This window comes from Phyllobates terribilis, unplaced genomic scaffold (genome assembly GCF_046119375.1).
Source record: "Phyllobates terribilis strain yellow unplaced genomic scaffold, ASM4611937v1 Scaffold_5__5_contigs__length_657084704, whole genome shotgun sequence".
NCBI classification, from domain to species: Eukaryota; Metazoa; Chordata; class Amphibia; order Anura; family Dendrobatidae; genus Phyllobates; species Phyllobates terribilis.
Genome location: NW_027362765.1, coordinates 405,349,363 through 405,376,443, shown reverse-complemented (window position 1 = coordinate 405,376,443; position 27,081 = coordinate 405,349,363). Strand labels below are relative to the sequence as shown.

At 37.2% G+C, this 27,081-nt stretch overlaps 1 protein-coding gene across 23 annotated transcripts in view; it reads left to right on the top strand.

Annotated features, from left to right (window-relative positions):
- Positions 1-20,047: 20,047 nt before the first annotated feature.
- EBF3 (EBF transcription factor 3) overlaps positions 20,048-27,081 on the top strand; it is a 181,448-nt gene continuing 174,414 nt past the window's right edge. For 22 of the 23 annotated variants that reach the window (XM_073685091.1, XM_073685081.1, XM_073685085.1 and 19 more), the window contains exons 1-4: positions 20,048-21,098; positions 21,346-21,502; positions 23,165-23,228; positions 23,717-23,772. In XM_073685091.1, coding sequence (XP_073541192.1) covers positions 20,965-21,098; positions 21,346-21,502; positions 23,165-23,228; positions 23,717-23,772 — 411 coding nt within the window. In that variant the 5' untranslated portion in view covers positions 20,048-20,964. The remainder of the gene's footprint in view (positions 21,099-21,345; positions 21,503-23,164; positions 23,229-23,716; positions 23,773-27,081) is intronic. The other variant, XM_073685092.1, reaches the window with a different exon arrangement.

The following is a 27,081-nucleotide window of genomic DNA, read 5'->3' as shown; positions in this document are numbered from 1 at the left end:
CAGTTTTCTGAACTTGGCACCATTTTTACTGACTAGAACTGGAAAAATACATTTATTTAATGGTGGCTTCTGAATTTATCCCTCTGGAATGTTTCCATAATTATCAGTTATATCGGGAAAAATATGGAAATAACATTTCTGCCAGAAGAGACACTGATTCTTCACATTTTTGCTTCTCCGGTGTCAGCAGCGGGTTCATTAACCCCTTCACACCCCATTCTGATCCTTACCCTGAGAGGTCAAAACATTGTGGTCACATTTGAACTCAAGCACCATGTAATGATGGTTAATATTTACATTCAGCTTTTGCAAGTATTCCCCATAGCTCTTGGTTCTGGCTCATGCCTCAGTGTAAGAACGCCTGTTTCCTCCTTCACTTCTTTTCTTCCATTTGCTGCCAGCATTAATTATGTCTTATGCCTGGGAAGGTCTAACACGAACCAAAACAAGAGGACCTGAACCTGATCCTTTCCCCATGGTGGGTACTGGGTTACAGCAATGCTCCCTGTCAGCCCATGGCGTCTAAATGATGTCCTCACTGCTTTCTACTCTGCAAAACCTAAGAAATGTTTTCATTATTAGTGAAAGCAATTAAGTCTTATAATTGTGACGTCTTCCATAAACGACCATTGCTGCATTGCCGGTGCCAAACCATAATCAGTCAGGAATACGAGGGGTTAATACAAAGAGGAAGCCTCCTAGAATACACATTGTGGCTTTACTGACATCATCCATCTCTGCTGATGTCATAGCTCAGACTTATATCAGATACAAAAGATAGGAAGTGTGAGATAATAAGTTGATGTGACTAGAGATGAGTGAACCCGAACTTAAAAGTTTGGTTTCTTACTGGACAGTTAGTGTCTGGCGCTAAATACTGAACACGGACATCTCTCGGAAGTCCGTTGCAGAGCGAGAGAGAATTTTTTTTCCAGATCCAAAGTTCGGGTCCCAATTGTTTTCAATGGAGTACAGGTTCAGTTTCAAGTTCGGGAACAGTTCTGGTACCCGAACCGAACTGTGAACTAAAGTTTGGGTTGGGTACCAGAACCTGAATTTCCGCTGGTCCGTTCATCCCTAGATGTGACCTAATGATCTCCATGCTGCATAAGACGATGGAGGTATATAAAGATATGAAATAATACGGGATATGCTTGAGGCCTATGAGCAGAAAAACAGTTCTCTGCTCTCACTTATTATTCTAGAGCTCAGGAACTGTCAGATAGGAACTGCAACATTATCCTAGTTCATCCATCATCTCATCTATCTATTTATACCTCTATCTATCCCTTTGTCTATCTATCTATATATGTATCCCTCTATCTATCTATCTATCTATCTCATATCTATTTATCTGTCTATCTAAAATTATCTATCTCTCTACCTATTTATCGTCCATCTAATATCTTTTTCTTTCTTTCTTTCATTCATTCTTTCTCCCTCATATCTATCCATTTATTCATCTCTCTATCTCCATATCTATCTATCTATTCTATCTATCTATCCATTTATTCATCCATCTATCTATCTACAGTACAGACCAAAAATTTGGACACACCTTCTCATTTAAAGATTTTTCTGTATTTTCATGACTATGAAAATTGTACATTCACACTGAAGGCATCAAAACTATGAATTAACACATGTGGAATTATATACTTAACAAAAAAGTGTGAAACAAATGAAAATATGTCTTATATTCTAGGTTCTTCAAAGTAGCCACCTTTTGCTTTGATGACTGCTTTGCACACTCTTGGCATTCTCTTGATGAGCTTCAAGAGGTAGTCACCGGAAATGGTTTTCACTTCACAGGTGTGCCCTGTCAGGTTTAATAAGTGGGATTTCTTGCCTTATAAATGGGGTTGGAACCATCAGTTGTGTTGTGCAGAAGTCTGGTGGATACACAGCTGATAGTCCTACTGAATAGACTGTTAGAATTTGTATTATGGCAAGAAAAAAGCAGCTAAGTAAAGAAAAACGAGTGGCCATCATTACTTTAAGAAATGAAGGTCAGTCAGTCCGAAAAATTGGGCAAACTTTGAAAGTGTCCCCAAGTGCAGTTGCAAAAACCATCAAGCGCTACAAAGAAACTGGCTCACATGAGGACCGCCCCAGGAAAGGAAGACCAAGAGTCACCTCTGCTTCTGAGGATAAGTTTATCTGAGTCAACAGCCTCAGAAATCGCAGGTTAACAGCAGCTCAGATTAGAGACCAGGTCAATGCCACACAGAGTTCTAGCAGCAGACACATCTCTACAACAACTGTTAAGAGGAGACTTTGTGCAGCAGGCCTTCATGGTAAAATAGCTGCTAGGAAACCACTGCTAAGGACAGGCAACAAGCAGAAGAGACTTGTTTGGGCTAAAGAACACAAGGAATGGACATTAGACCAGTGGAAATCTGTGCTTTGGTCTGATGAGTCCAAATTTGAGATCTTTGGTTCCAGCCACCGTGTCTTTGTGCGACGCAGAAAAGGTGAACGGATGGACTCTACATGCCTGGTTCCCACCGTGAAGCATGGAGGAGGAGGTGTGATGGTGTGGGGGTGCTTTGCTGGTGACACTGTTGGGGATTTATTCAAAATTGAAGGCAAACTGAACCAGCATGGCTACCACAGCATCTTGCAGCGGCATGCTATTCCATCCGGTTTGCGTTTAGTTGGACCATCATTTATTTTTCAACAGGACAATGACCCCAAACACACCTCCAGGCTGTGTAAGGACTATTTGACCAAGAAGGAGAGTGATGGGGTGCTACGCCAGATGACCTGACCTCCACCAGTCACCAGACCTGAACCCAATCGAGATGGTTTGGGGTGAGCTGGACCTCAGAGTGAAGGCAAAAGGGCCAACAAGTGCTAAGCATCTCTGGGAACTCCTTCAAGATTGTTGGAAGACCATTTCCGGTGACTACCTCTTGAAGCTCATCAAGAGAATGCCAAGAGTGTGCAAAGCAGTCATCAAAGCAAAAGGTGGCTACTTTGAAGAACCTAGAATATAAGACATATTTTCAGTTGTTTCACACTTTTTTGTTAAGTATATAATTCCACATGTGTTAATTCATAGTTTTGATGCCTTCAGTGTGAATGTACAATTTTCATAGCCATGAAAATACAGAAAAATCTTTAAATGAGGTGTGTCCAAACTTTTGGTCTGTACTGTATATATCTATCTATCTCTCTCTACCTATTTATCTTTCATCTAATATCTTTCTCTTTCTTTCATTATTTCTTTCTCTCTCATAACTATCTATATATCCATTTATTCATCTATCTATCCATCTATCTATTTATTCATCTATATCATCTAACAATTTATCTATCTATATATGTTTTTATCTATGTTTGTATCTATTTTTCTAATTTCTTTCTTCTACTTAACTATATATTATCTATCTGTCTAATTTTTATCGAGCTACCTATCTATGTATTATCAATTGAATTATCTCTTTATCTGTCTATATTTTTATGTATATTTTTTATCCATCTCATCTATCTACTGATTTATCTATCTGATTATCTATAGTTTTATCTATCTATCTATTTATCTGTCCGCTTATATACCTTTTTTTATCTGTCTAATTTCTATCTTTTTACCTATGTATGTATTATCTATTGAATTATCTACCTAGCTCTCTATTATAGAAATGCATAGATTCTATATTAAATGCATAGGTTATAGAAATACCTAGAAATGTATTATGTACTGAGTTTTCCATTTATCTATCTTCTACTTCTCCACACCGATCTATGGACCTGCCTATTGCTGACCGTTTCACAATTACATTAACTATTTGCAAGGAAAATAAAATATGAATCAGTCATCATCTCACTGTCACCAGCAATGTACAAAGGCATAAGACGTGTAACTAAGCACTAAATGACCCGAATGAATTGTCATACAATTAGATATTAGTCCTAGCTTGGCTGCTTGGTACTTGCAGTGCCACAAACCACAAATACCACAGTTACAGCCATACAAGTTATATTAAATATGTTTGATGCTGAAATACTCACAGTCTCATTACTAACTGGTAAAATATGTCAAGAAGCTGAAGTGATGTGTGATAATGGGAGTAGTTATCCTTCTCATGAGTCCCAAGATCCCAAGATTAGGATCTCTACCCGGATCTTAGAACCTGGAGTGCAATTAAAGCTTTTCCTACCGGATTAAGAATCAGACATTGATCCATGTGTCAGGAATGCCTTGAATTTATGAAAGGTGCTTATTTCATGGCTATGGAGAATTTTATGTTCTGTAGGTGAAATCAAGTTCAACCCACAGCTCTACATTAGATTGATGTTTTAATAAAAAAAAAATTCAAGAAATAAGGCAAATCTGTAGGGATTGTCCTACTACATGTATACACATCAAATCCTAATGATATCAACCATATCTACATATCATTATAGCTTATTGTACCCCCAGTGCTAAAAGAAATCATTCGGACATTTCACTTTTAAGAAATGATTATTGGCCCTATATTAAATCACTTTACAAATGCAAAAAGTCATCTTCAATAACATAATTATTGGGATTGGGATTGAATCAAAAATGCAAAAAGCAAGGCGTTAAAAAAAAAGAGTCATTCTTGATATGGCCAGTAGATGGCGGTCTCTCCCTATTATAAAAATAAATCTACTAATGTGTGAAAATACTGGAGGGTAAGGAAATTTGAGATCAGCACTTAACACTTGTTGTTTAGAAAAGGGGAAAACAAAATATTCTTACTGACTGCTACAATAAATATATATCTCACTAATGTAAAAACTTAGTTAATTATAAGGAGAAGGTTGAAGTGGAGGCATTAGGAAGTAAGCAGGGGCTGTGTATCCTATATTGTGTATTTAATACCCGGTGTTATCATCACCACCCAAAGTCCCACAGATCCAGCCCTATATGCTGTATCCATGCCCAGGCCCTGGTTCTGGAAATATCCACAGTATACCTGCTATAGTAGTGGGAACAGACAGGCACTATGGCCACATGTCTCTCTTTTGCAATGTAAATTTCAGTGGGACAAATTGCTTATTAATAGTCTGTGCTGGAAGCTTCCTTCTTGCCTTTATTCCGAGTCTTTGCAGTGTTTATCTGTATATGCCCCCAGCAATGCTCTGGGCAGAGTCACCACAGCTCCAGTCATTTTCATACCCTAAAGAAAATGGAAATCACTAGAGTGGCCTTTTATAGAGGTAAAAGCAAGAGCAAATGCTGAGCTTTATATCAGGCATGTAAAAGGCTGAATGTACTGGGAGGAATACAAATGCAATCATCTATCCTTCTATTTATCTATCTCGTATCTATCATTTATCTATCTAATATCTATGTTTTTTGCTCTATCCATCTGTCATTTATGTTTTATTCTGTCTGCTATCTAGATATACTATATCTAGTTCTTATCTCTTTCTTTCTCTTTATCTAACTACTGTATATATCTATATCTGTGTGTATATAACTATCCATAGTCTACTTTCCACTTTCTTTATCTATCTATTTATCATCTATCTGTCTATCTATTTATCTATCCATCTTTGTGTGCCATATCTTTCTTTTTTTCTATCTTTTTCTATTTATCACCTATATATTTATCTTATCCATCCATGCTATAGCCCTTCCTTCTCTCTCTGATCAACCATCAACTCTATTTATGTATCACTATTCTAACAATTTATCTCTACTTTCCATCTATCTATCTATCTATCTATCTATCTATCTCTCTATCTATCTATCTATCATCTATCTATCTATCTATCTATTTATCTATCTATCTATCATCTATCTATCTATCCCATATCTATCTATCTATCTATTTATCTATCTATCTATCTATCTATCTATCTATCTATCTATCTATCTATCTATCTATCTATAATAGTAACTAGCTGCAGCACACCAAATTATATCAAAAAGTGATGTTTTATTGGCCCATTGTGGCCAATGGGCCAATAAAACATCACTTTTTCACACTACTTGTGTGCTGCCCCATGATACAATTTTATCTGGATGGTTTGGTGCTTGCCAGGGAGGCTTTGCACCCTTATTGTTCTCATGCTGCTCAATTTTTTCATTCTCTTTCTTTCTTATTTCTTTCTTTCTATACATACAATATTCATACCATGTATTTCTTTTCTTTTCTTTTTTTCTATTTGTCCACCCTTGTAACTGTATCTGTCTGTATCTCAATCTATATACTTCTTATGCATACCACTACTACATCTATCAATCAATCAATCAATCTAACTATCTATCTATCTATCTATCTATCTATCTATCTATCTATCTATCTATCTATCTATCTTTCTATCTTACATCCAACCATCATATCAACCATTCCACTTTTCTCTCTTTATATCTTTTTTCTATATGCATGTATTTATACCTAGATGCTTATGTATATATCTGTCTGTCCTATTTAGCCATCTGCCCCAAAACACCTTTTTATACTTTTATATTTGCTTAAAGAGATTGAGCGATGTTAACCCACAGTGATGCTTTTAAGGTTTGAATTATTGAAGGGACAGAGGCTTCCTACAGCCTGAACCTATAAAGTCAGTGGTGCAGATAGCAATGCCTCCTATCAGGAGCATGTAGCAGCCACCGCCTGTTATCGGGCTCTGCTGTCAGACCTCAAATCATCCCAACTGTTTATTTCCTTGATAAGACGCAGGAAGTTTCCTGAATAGGACGCAGGATTGCGAGATGACCGGATTCCTTCCAATGATCCTGACTCTGATCTAAGAATCAGCTAAACCAAATTCCTTTTTTTTTGCATTCTTTTATTATTGGTGTAGAGGGCGATTGTGACATTTTATAGATTTGGGTTGATGTAATAGTTTTGTCTGCAGTATAAAATAAAGAGTTAAATTCCGGAATTTTCATACTGATCCTGCCCTAACAAAAAAAAAAAAAAAAAAAAGATTCTGCATTTTCCAACTCCAAAAGCCATAAAAAAGTAAGAAGTTTGCAGACACCTTTCTTGATTGGACCTTGGGTGATACTTGAAATTTTACATTTAATTTGCATTTCGTTCTTAGTGAATATTGAAGCCTTGAATTGAGGATTGAATTTTATTAGGACATCTGGACTGACAATATCAAATCAGACACCAGGCTCCCAGAGCAGGCGAAAAATTCAGACTTAATTAGAACGAAGTGCATTTAATTAAAGCCAATTAGAATATCTGAAATGATCTGATCGATTCTTATTTGTACAGGTTGGGAGTGTTTGTATTTTTTGGTCACACTGTAATGAGTTCTTGTATGGAGAAATGTACTGAGAATTGGTCCTTAATGATCGCGGTGCGTAATTGCGCATTGCGCGCAAATCTGCTCTAGGGCGCTAAAAGGGTTAAGCATTATAACACTGCGGGGTGTAGAAACCACAAAAAAAGGCCAAGTAAATGGATACAGATGTCCAAACCACAACTAGAAGGGTTCTCACATCTCACATCTGTCCTTCTAGATCGAGGGCTACAGGATAAACTTCCATAAGGATCAAGTAAAACTGTTAAATAATGGAAGCATCCATAGAAACGTTATTCCTTTTTTCACTGCTATACTTCCACTTCTTTTTATTATGACCCGTGATATTATTTTGTAAGTGTTTTGTGTCATTTTTCCATGGCAATCCTTACATCACAACAATTTTTTTAATTCATGGGATGCGTTCCCGTTTATGTCACTTTCTCATCTAGTATTATCAATGGGATAAAACACATAATTGTATCAATAACCAAAGGCTCAATGTATACAAGTAACTCGCTAGTACCTCCAGCAATAAAATAATGTATCAATTGCACTAAAAGAACTTTGCATTCTATAATCCTAATGACAACCAATTAGATGTATGCAGAAGGAAAGAAAAAGCTGCCATAATTGAACAGGAGCAAATGTCTGAACAGATGAAAGAATAAACACAGATTTTTTTTCCTGGAAAGGGTTATATATAGTGATTTTATCCCGGGGTCTCTTGGCTGAATCTTCAGTTGTAATGACCTTGTTTAACCCGAGGGGGCGCTGTTTATCACACTTTCACCTTATTTTCTTCCCTCTTCCAGATATTGTTGTACAGAGGAGTCTTGTTGTCCTGCCAAAATCGAGTCCATTAATGTATTTAATTCTTCACATTACGCTGAATAATACTAGAAATACCTATCTATCTATCTATCTATCTATCTATCTATCTAGCATCATTATTATATGATTATATATCTATAATTATCCATCTTTCGATTTATCTATTTTTTTCCAGTTTTTCACCCATACCCATGCTATGCTTCTGCACTTTGCAGCATATTAAAAATGCATATAAAACCATTGGAAAGGGACAGATTTATCAATAAAAGGGACTTACTCTCCCTAATTATGTCCCCAGTTTTAGAAAAAAAATAGCTACCTGTTCCTCTCCTTACAATTACTGCATCCTTATAATACTAAAATAATGATGATGGTGATAATAATAATAATAATAAGAAGAAGAAGAAGAAGAAGAAGAAGAACTGCATCACCAGATCCAGAAGTTATAAGGTGAAGTTATATAGCGGATCCAGGATTAACCCTTGACTCAGAAATTAAATTTTCCATGTACATTTTAAAGTCCATCCAGATCGTAACTATGTATACAGTGAATAAATGTGTGTTTTGTACAGTTGTTGCATGTGTATTTATAACAGTAACATGTGTAGCAACTGTGCAAGAAATCGAACAAATATATGGACTTTACTATATACATGAATATATATATATATGTATACACACACATGCACACATATATATATATATATATATATATATATATATATATATATATATATATATATATATATATATATATATATACATTTAGATAGCACGTTACGGGTTAAAAAGGGCCATTGCGGTTTTGCGCACAGGTCTTGGCGCATTGCACCTTGTGAATTATTCCCTAATGTGGAGCAGCCACACAATGGAGCAGATGGGGACAGATCTAATACATCCTTGCACAGTGTAGGAGCCGATCCCAGGCCTCCTGACCAAGTGGTCAAACACTAAAACTCGCAGACAATCCAGCTAATTCGCAGCGAATACCGCAGGAGACTGGAAGGTGGAGCGAATTTTTAAATTTTCAAATTGTCGCTCATCTATTCATATTAGGCGACAATATACATTTACCGGGGAATAGAACTTTCCAGACAGATTTATTATTTTTTTTTTAAATGTGGAATTCTTTTCCCAGTTTTCTGCAGATGATTCCTATTTGCCCGTATTTTCAATCATTAATGACATGTCCCCTGGTGGGTAATGAATATACTATATACCTGCAGCATTACATATATATTACACGCAGAAGCAGGAACAATATAATAATGCCAAGGATAAAACTCTGGTGACCCCCAAGTATTTTTGCATTATACACTCTATTAACCTTTTCATCACCGGTGGGGGGAGCTTCTTGTCTGCAATTCAGATAATTTCTCCCGGGGTTTTAGACAAGAAAATACAGCTTTCCTCCCTCTAATAACATAATAGACGATTAATGAAAGATCCAGAGTGAAACTTCTTATCCTATTAGTGGGAGGTAGACTAAGAATGGGGATACTGTCTCTTTAAGGTCACTGCATGCTCTGGTATGGACAGCTGGCCAATGGACATGTGAGTGACTGCAGCCTGACATCTGGGAGGCCACTGGTGTGCGCCACGCGAATCGCTTGATGTCGCTATTTAAATGCAAATTTGTGGGGGATCATTGCAGCCTCAGCCCTGTAAATGCGCACAATAGGAGCACTTCACACCCTGCGAGGCAGCGCCGGAGCTCCCTGCACACAGCAGCCTCATGCTCACAACATCTTCTGCCCCTAAACAACTAGTTTGGAGCTTTTTTTTCTAAGAGTAAAACATTTTTTTTTACCTGGCTGATAACAGAGAGTAACAACCAGGCGTGTGCAACCAATATTCCCCGTTAATAACTTTTCTCAAACTTTAGCGCTAAAGTTGTGTGCACTAATGTGATCAAACAGTAAACCCATAGTAATACTGCATCAACCCAAATAGGAAATATATACATATGTATATATATATGTATATACACACACACACACACCTGTATATTCATGAAGGCTATGTTATGCACATCCTGTATATAGTCTGATGTCACCATGGCTATAGTCACCTAAGCCTCCTATAGTACCCCCAGCGTGTGTCATAAGAGCTCACTGCCGCTCAAGCAAATATGTATACTGTATGTAGTCTTCTGAAATCATTTTAAGTCTAGTATATATGCATATAGTCATATGATTTCACTGTATCCCCAGTGTATATATATATAGTCATGCGAGGTCACTGTATCTCCAGTATATATGTATATAGTTATCTGAGGTCACTGTATCCCCAGTATATATGTATGTACTCATCTGAGGTCACTGTATCTCCAGTATATATGTATGTACTCATCTGAGGTCACTGTATCCCCAGTATATATGTATGTACTCATCTGAGGTCACTGTATCTCCAGTATATATGTATGTACTCATCTGAGGTCACTGTATCTCCAGTATATATGTATATAGTTATCTGAGGTCACTGTATCTCCAGTATATATGTATGTACTCATCTGAGGTCACTGTATCCCCAGTATATATGTATGTACTCATCTGAGGTCACTGTATCTCCAGTATATATGTATATAGTTATCTGAGGTCACTGTATCTCCAGTATATATGTATATACTTATCTGAGGTCACTGTATCTCCAGTATATATGTATATAGTTATCTGAGGTCACTGTATCCCCAGTATATATGTATGTACTCATCTGAGGTCACTGTATCCCCAGTATATATGTATGTACTCATCTGAGGTCACTGTATCTCCAGTATATATGTATATAGTTATCTGAGGTCACTGTATCTCCAGTATATATGTATGTACTCATCTGAGGTCACTGTATCTCCAGTATATATGTATATAGTTATCTGAGGTCACTGTATCCCCAGTATATATGTATGTACTCATCTGAGGTCACTGTATCTCCAGTATATATGTATATAGTTATCTGAGGTCACTGTATCTCCAGTATATATGTATATACTTATCTGAGGTCACTGTATCCCCAGTATATATGTATGTACTCATCTGAGGTCACTGTATCCCCAGTATATATGTATGTACTCATCTGAGGTCACTGTATCCCCAGTATATATGTATGTACTCATCTGAGGTCACTGTATCCCCAGTATATATGTATGTACTCATCTGAGGTCACTGTATCCCCAGTATATATGTATATACTCATCTGAGGTCACTGTATCCCCAGTATATATGTATATACTCATCTGAGGTCACTGTATCCCCAGTATATATGTATATACTCATCTGAGGTCACTGTATCCCCAGTATATATGTATATACTCATCTGAGGTCACTGTATCCCCAGTATATATGTATATACTCATCTGAGGTCACTGTATCCCCAGTATATATGTATATACTCATCTGAGGTCACTGTATCCCCAGTATATATGTATGTACTCATCTGAGGTCACTGTATCCCCAGTATATATGTATATACTCATCTGAGGTCACTGTATTTCCAGCATATCTGTATATACTTATTTGAGGTCATTGTATCTCTGGTATATATGTATATAATCATCCGCAGTCACTGTATCTATAGTATATAGTCATGTGAGGTTAATTTAGCTATATCTTAAGTCTATAGTACCCTGAGGTCAGCATGATTGACATATATGATATCATTAGTTACACCAGCTGCATAAAGTCTTATGTTGTTGCTGTAAATCCTCTACATGTATATGGCCTTCTGAGGTCACTATAGCTGCAGCACATGTATATGATCATCTTGAGAAGACTAAACCGACAGTGTATATGTATACAGCCATAGGAGATCACTATAGCTCCAGTAAATGTCTAGCCAATTTATGTAGCTATATCTATGATCTATACATATGTAGCTATAGCTATGATCTATGATCTATACATAGCTCACTATACAAGTTCACTGTAGCTCCAACAAAAGTACGGTATATAGCTATATCTCCAGCAAATTCATATAGTCCTGTGATATCATTATATTATAGGCATATGAGCTCACAGTAACTCCAGTACAGTTATATAAGCATCTAAGGCCACTATAGTGCCAGTATATATATATAGTCATCTGAGGTCACTATAGCTACTATATATATATATATATATATATATATATATATATATATATATATATATACATGTATCAGAGGTCACTATAGATCCAGTATATCTACTGCAAATAGTCATGTGAGATCACTATGGCTATAGTCCATGTACTGTATACCAGAATTTTAGATCGCTATAGCTCTACTATATATACACAGTCATATTAGATCACTATAGCTCCAGTATATACACAAGCATATGATGTCACTATAGCTCTACTATATACACAATTATGGGATCACTATAGCTCCACTATATGTACAGTCATATGGGATCACTATAGCTCCAGTACGTGTATAGAGTCATTTGAGATGACAATTGATCAATTACATGTATACAGTCATATGTAGTCACTATAGCTCCACTATATATACAGTCATATGTGATGAAAATTGATACACTACTTGTATGCAGCTATATAAGGTCACTATAGCTACATTATACAATATATATACAGTTATATCATGATAGTTGATCCATTAATGGATCAATTGTCATTCACTCCAGTACATGTATACAGTCATATGAGATCACTATAGATCCACTATATATAGTCATATGGGATAAGTATAGCTCCAATATATACAGTATATATACAGTCATATGTGATGACAATTGATCCACTACATGTATACAGTCCTATGTGGTTGCAATAGCTCCACTATATATACAGTCATATGATATCACTATAGCTCCAGTATATGTATACAGTCAAATGTGATAAAAAATGATCGAGTACATGTATACAATCCTATGTGATAACTATAGTTCCAGTACATATATACCGTCCTATGGGATCACTATAGCTCCAGTACATGTATACTGTCCTATGGGATCACTATAGCTCCAGTACATATATAACATCCTATGGGATCACTATAGCTCCAGTACATATATACAGTCCTATGGGATCACTATAGCTCCAGTACATATATACAGTCCTATGGGATTACTATAGTTCCAGTACATATATACAGTCCTATGGGATCAGTATAGCTCCAGTACATGTATACTGTCCTATGGGATCACTATAGTTCCAGTACATATATAACGTCCTATGGGATCACTATAGCTCCATCACATATATACAGTCCTATGGGATCACTATAGCTCCAGTACATATATACAGTCCTATGGGATTACTATAGCTCCAGTACATATATACAGTCCTATGGGATCAGTATAGCTCCAGTACATATACACAGTCCTATGGGATCACTATAGCTCCAGTACATATATACAGTCCTATGGGATCACTATAGCTCCAGTACATATATACAGTCCTATGGGATCACTATAGCTCCAGTACATATATACAGTCCTATGGGATTACTATAGCTCCAGTACATATATACCGTCCTATGTGGTCACTATAGCTCCAGTACATATATACAGTCCTATGGGATCACTATAGCTCCAGTACATATATACCGTCCTATGTGGTCACTATAGCTCCAGTACATATATACAGTCCTATGGGATCACTATAGCTCCAGTACATATATACAGTCCTATGGGATCACTGTAGCTCCAGTACATATATACAGTCCTATGGGATTACTATAGCTCCAGTACATATATACCGTCCTATGGGATCACTATAGCTCCAGTACATATATACAGTCCTATGGGATCACTATAGCTCCAGTACATATATACAGTCCTATGTGGTCACTATATATACAGTATATATATACATATATACAGTCCTATGGGATCACTATTGCTCCAGTACATATATACAGTCCTATGTGGTCACTATATATACAGTATATATATACATATATACAGTCCTATGGGATTACTATAGCTCCAGTACATATATACAGTCCTATGGGATCACTATAGCTCCAGTACATGTATACTGTCCTATGGGATTACTATAGCTCCAGTACATATATACAGTCCTATGGGATTACTATAGCTCCAGTACATATATACAGTCCTATGTGGTCACTATAGCTCCAGTACATATATACATTCCTATGTGGTCACTATAGCTCCAGTACATATATACAGTCCTATGTGGTCACTATATATACAGTATATATATACATATATACAGTCCTATGGGATTACTATAGCTCCAGTACATATATACAGTCCTATGGGATCACTATAGCTCCAGTACATGTATACTGTCCTATGGGATTACTATAGCTCCAGTACATATATACAGTCCTATGGGATTACTATAGCTCCAGTACATATATACAGTCCTATGTGGTCACTATAGCTCCAGTACATATATACAATCCTATGGGATCACTATAGCTCCAGTACATATATACAGTCCTATGTGGTCACTATAGCTCCAGTACATGTATACAGTCCTATGTGGTCACTATAGCCCCAGTACATATATACCGTCCTATGGGATCACTATAGCTCCAGTACATATATACAGTCCTATGGGATCACTATAGCTCCAGTACATATATACAGTCCTATGGGATCACTATAGCTCCAGTACATATATACAGTCCTATGGGATCACTATAGCTCCAGTACATATATACAGTCCTATGGGATCACTATAGCTCCAGTACATATATACCGTCCTATGGGATCACTATAGCTCCAGTACATGTATACCGTCCTATGGGATCACTATAGTTCCAGTACATGTATACAGTCCTATGGGATCACTATAGCTTTATTCCATGTATACAGTCCTATGTGGTCACTATAGCTCCAGTACATGTATACAGTCCTATGTGGTCACTATAGCTCCAGCACATGTATACTGTCCTATGGGATCACTATAGCTCCAGTACATGTATACAGTCCTATGGGATCACTATAGTTCCAGTACATGTATACAGTCCTATGGGATCACTATAGCTTTATTCCATGTATACAGTCCTATGTGGTCACTATAGCTCCAGTACATGTATACAGTCCTATGTGGTCACTATAGCTCCAGTACATGAATACAGTCCTATGTGGTTACTATAGCCCCAGTACATGTATACAGCCCTATGTGGTCACTATAGCTCCAGTACATGTATACAGTCCTATGTGGTCACTATAGCTCCAGTACATGTATACTGTCCTATGTGGTCACTATAGCTCCAGTACATGTATACAGTCCTATGTGGTCACTATAGCCCCAGTACATGTATACAGTCCTATGTGGTCACTATAGCTCCATTCGATGTATACAGTCCTATGTGGTCACTATAGCCCCAGTACATGTATACAGTCCTATGTGGTTACTATAGCCCCAGTACATGTATACAGTCCTATGTGGTCACTATAGCTCCAGTATATGTATACAGTCCTATGTGGTCACTATAGCCCAAGTACATGTATACAGTCCTATGTGGTCACTATAGCTCCAGTACATGTATACAGTCCTATGTGGTCACTATAGCCCCAGTACATGTATACAGTCCTATGTGGTCACTATAGCCCCAGTACATGTATACAGTCCTATGTGGTCACTATAGCTCCAGTACATGTATACAGTCCTATGTGGTCACTATAGCTCCAGTATATGTATACAGTCCTATGTGGTCACTATAGCCCCAGTACATGTATACAGTCCTATGTGGTCACTATAGCCCCAGTACATGTATACAGTCCTATGTGGTTACTATAGCCCCAGTACATGTATACAGTCCTATGTGGTCACTATAGCTCCAGTACATGTATACAGTCCTATGTGGTCACTATAGCCCCAGTACATGTATACAGTCCTATGTGGTTACTATAGCCCCAGTACATGTATACAGTCCTATGTGGTCACTATAGCCCAAGTACATGTATACAGTCCTATGTGGTCACTATAGCTCCAGTACATGTATACAGTCCTATGTGGTCACTATAGCCCCAGTACATGTATACAGTCCTATGTGGTCACTATAGCTCCAGTACATGTATACAGTCCTATGTGGTCACTATAGCCCCAGTACATGTATACAGTCCTATGTGGTCACTATAGCCCCAGTACATGTATACAGTCCTATGTGGTTACTATAGCCCCAGTACATGTATACTGTCCTATGTGGTCACTATAGCTCCAGTACATGTATACAGTCCTATGTGGTCACTATAGCCCCAGTACATGTATACAGTCCTATGTGGTCACTATAGCCCAAGTACATGTATACAGTCCTATGTGGTCACTATAGCTCCAGTACATGTATACAGTCCTATGTGGTCACTATAGCCCCAGTACATGTATACAGTCCTATGTGGTCACTATAGCTCCAGCACATGTATACAGTCCTATGTGGTCACTATAGCCCCAGTACATGTATACAGTCCTATGTGGTCACTATAGCCACAGTACATGTATACAGTCCTATGTGGTCACTATAGCCCCAGTACATGTATACAGTCCTATGTGGTCACTATAGCTCCATTCCATGTATACAGTCCTATGTGTTCACTATAGCCCCAGTACATGTATCCAGTCCTATGTGGTCACTATAGCTCCATTCCATGTATACAGTCCTATGTGGTCACTATAGCTCCATTCCATGTATACAGTCCTATGTGGTCACTATAGCTCCATTCCATGTATACAGTCCTATGTGTTCACTATAGCCCCAGTACATGTATACAGTCCTATGTGTTCACTATAGCTCCATTCCATGTATACAGTCCTATGTGGTCACTATAGCCCCAGTACATGTATACAGTCCTATGTGTTCACTATAGCTCCATTCCATGTATACAGTCCTATGTGGTCACTATAGCCCCAGTACATGTATACAGTCCTATGTGTTCACTATAGCTCCATTCCATGTATACAGTCCTATGTGGTCACTATAGCCCCAGTACATGTATACAGTCCTATGTGTTCACTATAGCCCCAGTACATGTATACAGTCCTATGTGTTCACTATAGCTCCATTCCATGTATACAGGCATCTGAGGTCACTAGTCCCCAGTATACAGCCCTGTGCTGTGACTTTGGTGGCTGCTGCACTGAGCCTGGATAGTGACAATAAGATAAACTTGGTGTATGATAAAGAGCCCATTCTCCACGCTTTGGGTGCAGGAGCAGATGATGTAGAAAATGAGGTAGAAGACATTGAGCCTCAGAGCCTGTTGTGAGCGGCAGCTGATTCCCCTCTTGGTGTCCAGATGGCTTCTGAGCACAGATTTGCATTCATTTTGCCTTAATATGGTCCAGAATAGCGGGGCAGCTGCCTGTGTTGTCAGGAAGGTTTAGGGCTCCTTTTCTATTGTGGGGGGCAGCCTCGTCCCCTCTGTCATTGGCTTTCTGCGAGTTCCTCTCTCTTTAGTCAACACCATCAGATTTAAAGGGATTTACTGCTAAATCTCCTAATTTGGGAATCAGATTTAAATCGCCCTGGCGCGTGTAATCTGCATTAAAGATACTGTAAATGATGCAAGATTAGGATTTTCTGCTTCTTCTTTGACACTTTCACATAAACGCGATCGAATCGCTTATTCTTCCAGTTCGTGCAATCGCTTTAACCCTCTGCCAGCCGTGCAGACATTGCAGCAACCTTGTGCAGGTTTTGCTATCACTATGCAATTTACCCCCAAAAATAATAAATATGAAACCATCAGTTGTCTAGAATTAGATCTTTTCGATATTTGCCGATAAATAATTTTTTTGTGAATTGTATTGCTTTTTTCTCTGATTAGTTATTATTATTGCTTTTTCTGACTGTCCTTTCGATGATGACAATTATTCTAATTGATCTCATTCTGTTTCTTTATTTTTTTTTATCCTTACGAAAAGGAAACCTCCAAGTCTTTCCCCCTTTCTACATAGTTTTTCCATAGACTTTGATTTAAGGTTATTAACATTCTATAGACAGTGGCATCTTTAATATGTGGCGATTTCTTCTAAGGACTAATCTCATTACTCTCAAATAGTCATAAAATATGATTTTATTATACTTAGGTATTTAATTAGACGGCAGCTATGTAATGGATTTCTGCGATCGGTCTACAGCAATAGCTTTGATAATTCACTTATCTTTTGCAATAGTCATTAACCCCCAACACCAGCAAAATAGATTGTGTCTGAATACATCCCCCTGGTCCTGGCAAAGGGGGCTCCCTTGACACTGCACTGGGGGCTTCAATCCTCACCCATTCATTATTAAAAAATCACAGCACCTTCCTTTCCACCCTGACAATTGTCCACCAGTGCTTCCTACTATCTTCTATAGCTCCTCACCATCATTATTATTATTAGTTATTTATTATTACATAGTAATTATTATAATATAGACCAATATAATCATTATAATAAAATCAGTCTATCCCACATTTGATGGATAATTTCCCTTTACCAGCCTTCCCAGCCTGTACACCCCTGACATCCTCTGTACACTGGATTCCTAGAAATGTATCAGTCGGTCCCTGTAGAAAGTAATGGGGTCCCTTACTTCCTATAAATGACAGGGACTCCATTCAGCACCATCCGCTTCTATCTTTTCCCTCATCTTTATTGATATTAATTACACTTAGGTGTTAGAAAACAGTCCCCACATGTTGTCACCAATACAACAGGCAGCTCCTAGGGCTCAGATGCCCTGATGATAACTTCTTGTGCAGATAGAACTATGCAGTGATAATAGCAGTAAAACTTCATTTTCCATCATTTTCCCTTTATTTTTATCCTTATTCTATGAAGCAAAGGAATATGGAAAGGGGGTGGAGGGGGGATCAATGGTAAACAATAAATCATTCCAAGTGGAAACAGGATCTGACAAGAACCAGTGTGGGAGTTTATGCACTTAACATATTGAAGTCCTTGTTGATAATTATTACAGCGCTGCACTAGTGCTTGTATTGATTGCCCTAATATATAAGTGTGTGTGTAATATATATGTAATATATGTGTAAGATGTGTGGGTAATATATGTATGTATGTAATATATATGTGTAATCTATATAATATATGTAAAAGTGTGATATATATGTGTGTGTAATATATATATATGTAATATATGTCTGTGTAATGTATATGTGTGTGTAATATAAATGTGTAATATGTGTGTATGTGTAAGTTATCCTTATACTGATAAAAATATCCATGTAAATCCATATATACATCATGATCTGTGCAGTCTCTTGTGAGTGATGTTGCTATATACACACACACACACACACATATATATATATATATATATATATATATACATATATATTAACATACAGCTGTGTCTGTGCAAATTATTTGTCAGACTGATAATATCTATGAAAATCCACATGGTAAATGTTTACACTCCCTCGTGAGTGATATTCTTATTTTCTCATTCTCCTGATATATATATATATATATATATATATATATATATATATATATATATATATATATACATATATATATATTTGTATATGTTGTGTGTACATGTATAATATATGGATTGTGCCCTGAGACCAATCCATTTCACACACACACACACATATATATAAATATATATAAAATTACATGCAGCTGCATATAGATCTGTGTAATATATGCATTTGTGCAATTATGATTATAAAAATTGTACTAATTATCAATGAATATCATTTTCTAGCTAAAATACTTTCAGTGCTAATGAACGCAGAGGTGTATATAGAGATAGGTAGATGTATATATATCTATACACATATATATATATATATATATATATATATATTCTTTCATTATACACAGTCCCTTATATACACACACATATATATGAATGTACTAATATATATATATATATATATATACACATTAGTGTATTAAATGGACTGTATATATATATGTATTAATGTATTAAAGGGACTGTGTCTGGCATCATTTGTTTCCTTTCAGATTTATTTGGCTGAATGATAACTTCATTGGCTGCTGATCTATATATAAAAAAGAGCAGCCCATGCATTGTGAGCAGAGTGAGCAGGGTGAGCAGTGCAGGCAGCAGCAGGGTGAGATGCTTGCAGCAGTCGCTCAGCACTAAAGAAGCAGAGCTGCTCTGTCTGCACAGTCCAGGCAGCAGCAGCAGCAGCAGCAGGAGGGGGAGGAGGGTGAGGAGGAGGAGGAGGAGGAGGGTTTGCCATATTTGGCCATAGTCCTGCCCCGTTCACGTCAGCAGCTGACAGTGCTGCTCCCGGGGGTTTAGAGTTTTGGCTCCCGGGAAAGGTTCCAGTCCTGGGGGATAGAGGGCTGAGTTTTGTTCGCTTCCATCCATCGTGCAAGACGCTAAAGGCCCCTCATCCAGCTCTCTCCTGTGAGCAGGAGCCTCATGTCTCAGTTTATTTGTCTTTTGGAGCAGGAGATCTTTGCCAGAAGTGGTCGATTCAGCAGTGTCCTGAAGCTTTTTTGATGCTGTTTTGTTGCTGGAGATGATGACACCACATTGAGAAGCTTCAACCAACAAGCCACAAAAAAATATATTTATTCTTGCTCTCTCTCTCTCGTCATTGCAAGCTCATAGTGGTACTTTTATTATTATTATCCTGTATCCATCACACAGCTGAACTCCAGCACAACTCCAACTACTGGAAGCAGCTCCAAGTGCTCTGCAAATTGTTTATATTGTGCCAGATTGAACCAGAAGCAAAAAAAAAAAGCAAAAAAAAGGACTTCAACTTGGGTCTACCCTACTGATCCTGGGGAGTTAAGTCATCATCATCATCAAGGAGAACATCAGCAGCAGAAAAGGGAGAAGAAGAGGAAGAAGGAAAAGAAGAAGACCTGGGACATTTCCTTTTTTTTTTTTTTTTAAATTTCAATTTTATTATTATTTTGTAATTTTTTTTGAAACTTCATTTTGATAGGAGCTAATTGTTGCCCAAAAATTTAGTTTTAATGTTTGGGATTCAGGAAAATATACCAAGAGGTGGGACCACCATGAAAGAGGAACCGCTGGGAGGTGGGATGAATCCAGTCCGATCATGGATGCATACAGCAGGGGTAGTGGATGCTAATACAGCCGCCCAAAGGTATGTGTTTGCCAAATGATGTTGGGTTTTATTTCTCATCCCCCCTCAATGGTCTATATCAATGACAATCTCCCTGTGTCTCTGGTTACACGATCCTCCAATGTAGTAGTAGTTGTAGTAGTGGTGGTGGTGGTGGTGGCACATGCCCTCATGCCTTGCTGCTTCTCACATCATGCCCCTCTCCATGTGCCAGGCTGGGAACAGCTGCTCTCCTCTCACCCAGCCCTTGTCTCCTTTCCTCCCGCAGTGGTGTGGGGCTTGCTCGGGCACATTTCGAGAAGCAGCCGCCTTCCAACCTCAGGAAGTCCAATTTTTTCCACTTCGTGCTAGCTCTCTACGACAGGCAGGGACAGCCGGTGGAAATTGAGAGGACTGCTTTTGTGGACTTTGTGGAGAAGGATAAAGTAAGTTTCTGCATAGTATATAAATATATGTATCACACATTACTGCATAGAATGGAACTGATACATAATCATCACCCCCAATATAATTCATAGTTTGCAATTAATAGAATATATTAAATATCATCCCCTTTGCATTGCTCATCACTCTGTAATAAATTAAAATATATTGAACTTCAACCCCCTATGTATAATATTAAATATCTACCCTCTAAATTGAATACATCATATTGATTATCTCTCCCTTATGCTTAGACTATATGCAACATAATATATGCCATTGATCATCACTTATATGTGTAATGTAATATATTGATCATTACCCTCTATGTATATTATAATATATTGAACACTACCCTCTCTATATAATAATATATAGATCATTACAGCCTATATATTATAATACATTTATCATTACCCCATATATATTATAACATATTGATAATTACCCCCATATATAATAATATATTGATCATTACCCCCTCTATATATTATATTGATCATTACCTCCTATATATATTCTAATATATTGATAATTACCCCCTATATATAATAATATATTGATCATTACCCCTTATATATAATAATATAATGATCATTAACTCCCATATATTGTAATATATTGATCATTATACCTATATATTATAATATATTGATCATCATTCCCTAAATATATTATAATATATTGATCATTATGCCTGTATATATAAAAACATATTGATCTTCACGAAATATATGTAATAAAACAATTAACCCCCTTTGAATAACACATATATACTGATCATATTTATAGATTGAAAATAATATTTTATTTTAAGCGTCTCATAAAACTACTATCACCTCTATAACATGTGCAGGAAATATATTTAAAATACATTTATATTTCACTCCCAGTATAAAAGCAGTGTACTGCAAGTGCATGCAATTAATATCCTTAGATTAAAAATTATATAATAACAATGTGTCCAGAAATATCCATGTAATCTTCGTCCTATCTCTATATAAAAGTGATACTCTGTATCACTTCTTTGCGTATTTGTAAACATAAGCTGATAACATTCTAAGAAAATATCCTCAAACTGGAAAAAAAGATAAAAACTGCACATAGAAACAATTCTTATGACCCCCCAAGTATTACTTGTACTTAGTATATATTTAATATATGTTGCTCATCAGCTCCCTTACAATATATGCTTGGAAATAATACTATTCCGGGTGATAAATGGTATTTTATCTTTGGATTTTGATGTAAAACTTATCACCCTGAATGGCCATTAATATAATCACCCTATTGTGTCGCCTAGGCTTAGGATAGATTTAATCACCCAATTCACTGTGCAGAAGAATAATCTCTACCCAAAATGTTATTTAAATTATTTTTTTGTAATATTTTCAGAATTAACCTTAAGTGTCTTGCAGATACAAAAACATCACCACGTGTATATCTGCCCCTTTGCTAATAAATTAGAGACTTATAATGACATATGAATGGATTTAGGAGCTATGAGGATCCCATTATATTTTGCCCCTGACACCTGAGCACCAGGAGCAGGGAGTGTAAACTCTGGAAACCCCAGACCCTATGTACTGAGTATTATGTCACCAGGAAAGGGCAAAAATGTTATTTTTGTTGCATAAAGTAACACTCTGTGCTATTATTTCCAGGAGCCAAACAGTGAAAAAACTAACAATGGGATTCACTACAAACTGCAGTTGTTATATAGTAATGGTAAGTGCTTATTAGTGCATCTATTTTAATAGATATAAAATGTTCAATATTTCGAAAGTTTTCACAGTAGTAAATGTTGACCTTTTCCATTTGTAACTGCCATTAAATATATTTTTTATATCTAATATTACTAGAATTTATTGAAGCTAACAAGTTATTAATCACACCTATCCATAGTCAATCTGCCGCACAGGACATGAACTTTTTTTATATTTATGTTAAGATAAATGCAAAGGAATGCGATAAAAAAAATAAAAAATAGTAAAAACAGAATAAATAAACCATTAACATGAAAGGGAAAAAGATACAATTAGATTAAAATAGTATAAGAAATATAATTTATTCCCAGTATGTATTTTTTTTTTCTGGACAAATCATAATATCAATAATATTGGTTATGATTACTGATGATGAACTTCATGTCATAATTTTATATCATAATAATAATAAGAATAGACAACTGATATGTATATTTTTTCCTTACACAGGAGTTAGAACTGAACAAGATTTATACGTTCGGCTAATAGATTCAATGACCAAACAGGTGAGGAGACTTAGTTTCATTGCAAATAGTGAAAAGTTTGTATCTGATATATACTTAATTTTTAATATAGTGGCTTATGAAGACTCTGTAGCCTCTATAATTTCTCTGACAGTCTATGTACAGTCCAATCAATCTATGTTTATATATACATATTTATTCATTAATTTTGCATTGTATAGATCCCCATGTTATTATTATATATGTAGTAGGGTGAAAAGGCAGCTTGTTCCTATCTGCTCTCTATTCACCTCTTAGTCCCCCATCTCCATAATTCAAGCTCCAAGCTCCAGGGGTCACCAGAACCCGTCCATTTCCTGCCTCCATCACCCAGTCCCTGTCACAGCTTGTAAATAACATAATTACACCTAGGTGCTTATTAAATAATTTAACCTGTCGTGTACAACTTCCCTGATAGGAACTAGAGGTTATCAATAAAATCCACAGCAATTATATGGAGGGACAACACAGTGGAATTCATTCAACAGTCCAATGACCTATCTATCTATCTATCTATCTATCTATCTATCTATCTATCTATCTATCTCTACATATATTTATAAATAACTATATAAATATTATTATTATAATCTGACTAATGTATTGAATTGGAGCATTTTGGAGGTCAGTGCCTTCCCTATCTTATTGCAAAAAAAATTAACGCGCAGGCAAAAGAACAAACTTGTTATTTCTGTTGTCTTCTTAGCCCAGTTAATTTCGGATTTGTCACTGATGCCACTTGAGTCCCCTCCTAAGGAGGAGATGAAGTGACAGGCAGCAGGCAGGGGGACAGTGGACCCTTGAGCGCTGCTATCAATGCTCTACACAGGACTCCATTCATTCTAGAGCCCTCTCCACTTGACAATGTCCCTTTTATTTCCTTTGTATATAAACAGCTAAATGTTTTCGGAAATCACTGCTGACTAATTAAGAGGACGATGAAGCTGATGAATAAGTTTTAGTGCAAAAAAAAACAATTTTTTTTTTAAAAAAACAGGCAAACAGGGTCAGTCATGTAACTCCCTATTTATTGTGCATTTAGCTGGTGGCATGTGAGCAGAGCATGGAATCCAGGGCATTTCATCTCCTCATAGCCCAGTAACTGATCAAAGAGTCAATGGTGCTGAACCGACAGTTTATGGATTCCTGTTTGTGCTACATAACCAAAAATAAATCATTTCTAAATACTAGGAGAGGAAGACAATCAGCACTAGTCCTATAGCAATGCCTGGATCAACAAACATGTGCAGGGACCCATCAGTGTTGTGTCTATGCAGGCTGCTGGTTTGCAAACACTGGCTGTTATTAAAGCTGTTCAGTTCTATTATTATTATCACTACACATATGTATCTCCTGCGCTTCCAGCAGTGCAGGCAACAGGCGACGGATGCAATTCTATCGTGCAATATAATACACCACCACGCCATCGATAATATTATGGGGGCAGTTATAATTGCATAGGTAGGGTTAGATCACTACTCCTCCTATTAGTGATAGATATTTCTATCTGATAGGATTTGCAGAGGTTGCAGCTCCATTAGGTACAAATGAACGAATCCTGGGCGCTTTTGCTAATATCTAAAAACACACTAAACAAATGCAATATTTCCGATTACCACACTGGAGTCTTCCCATAACTAATACTACTGTAAATTTGATAATTTTACATTATACGCCTTGCAGCTATAGAAATAGCCGCATGGTAGGTGAATAGGAAAACGCAATGATTTTGCGCACAAGGTGGAAGTGTCAAGAAAGTTCAAATCCAATTAATATCTGTATAAGGTATTGAGATAAAGGAACTTCTACATCTTCTCCAGCAGCAAATTCCTTTTTTAGTATTTTTTTTATTATTGTAATTTTTAGAGAAAGTCAAAATCCAGCAGATCTGTTTGGGTCATAGGTTTGGATGGGTGAGAAGGATAAGAGATGACAGGCCTCTGCTCAGAAGTGGACGGGGGCTCCATGTGTTCAGGATTAGTTCCGTGATTCCCTAGTCTAGGACACAATTGATCCAGATGATTTTGGTTAGTAGGAGCAGGGCGCAGGAGTTACCTCTGTGCGTAAAGTGATGAGACCCAGATGGATGAAGAGGGGAACCTGGATAAGATGCTGTGTGGGGCCCCTCTGGAAACCTCCTTAGCGATGGATTACAAGGAGCTGGGTCTGTGTCCATGATGTGTGACCGAGTTATGGATACACAGCCCCAGGTTAGCATTGCGCAGGGTGGCGCACTGGTATTTTTTTGGAACGCACCGAGTAAAGGATAAAGCGTTCAGCCGGTCTCCTATGGCACCAAGCCCGGCTTAGAAGTTGGCTCATCCATGGTTGGCACTGCAGTAAGATCTCAGAGCCGGGCTATGTGACACTCAGCCCTGGAGGAAGCTGTACTGCAGCCCCCTCCATCCTCCATCGCTTCCCAATCCTTCTCCATCCAGCTAGGATTGCGCACCTATAGCCCCGCACCATCTGTCAGAGCCTATGCTCAAAACCCAGTCATCCGTACTCCCAGACACTCTGCCTTTTTACCAAAGAAAAATCATTGTTAGCACTTTCAAAATAAACACCAGATTGCCCATTAGCACTTTCTTCCTAAATATCATCCAGCGATCAGCAGATTGTGCGCGCAAGGCTCAGTCTTCAGGGCTGGAGAATCCACACGTTTCTTAGCGGAGACCTGGGGTTTTATGAGGTTTTCATTTTATATTTTTTTTATTTTGGAAGGAGATCCAGTTATCTATGTTTTTTTTTTTTTTTCATCGCAATAACAATATTTCATTCAGTATTCAGTCATGTAAATCTGCAAAACACATAGTAAAACAAAAGAAAAAAATCTAAATTGAAATTGTATTGGATGTAAAAACTTATGTTGATAAAGAAGAGCATAGATCAATTTATTAGAAAAAAAATCTATCTATCTATCTATCTATCTATCTATCTATCTATCTATCTATCATCATCTATTTCCTTTTATATATTATTACATGCTGCAGCCCTTTAAGAGGTTAAACATGTTGTCTTCTCCAAAATGAGGTCAGCTGCACTGTAACATCACCAGTTCCAGTATTGTAGTTGCTGACATTTCAATTGGGGTATCATTCAGTCACATTCTTACAATGGGGTAAATTTGCTTTTCCCTATTAACCCCCTAGAGAAGTGAAAGGACATGGAGGGGGTGTGGGAATTTGTGGTCCCCTTGAGAGGTAACATGCTGGGGGGTAAATTTAACCAAGAGGTCAGAGGCAGCACTGCAGGTGTTAATAATCCCCTGACACCAGTAAATGGCTAATAATGCAGAGGTTAATAGTGTGT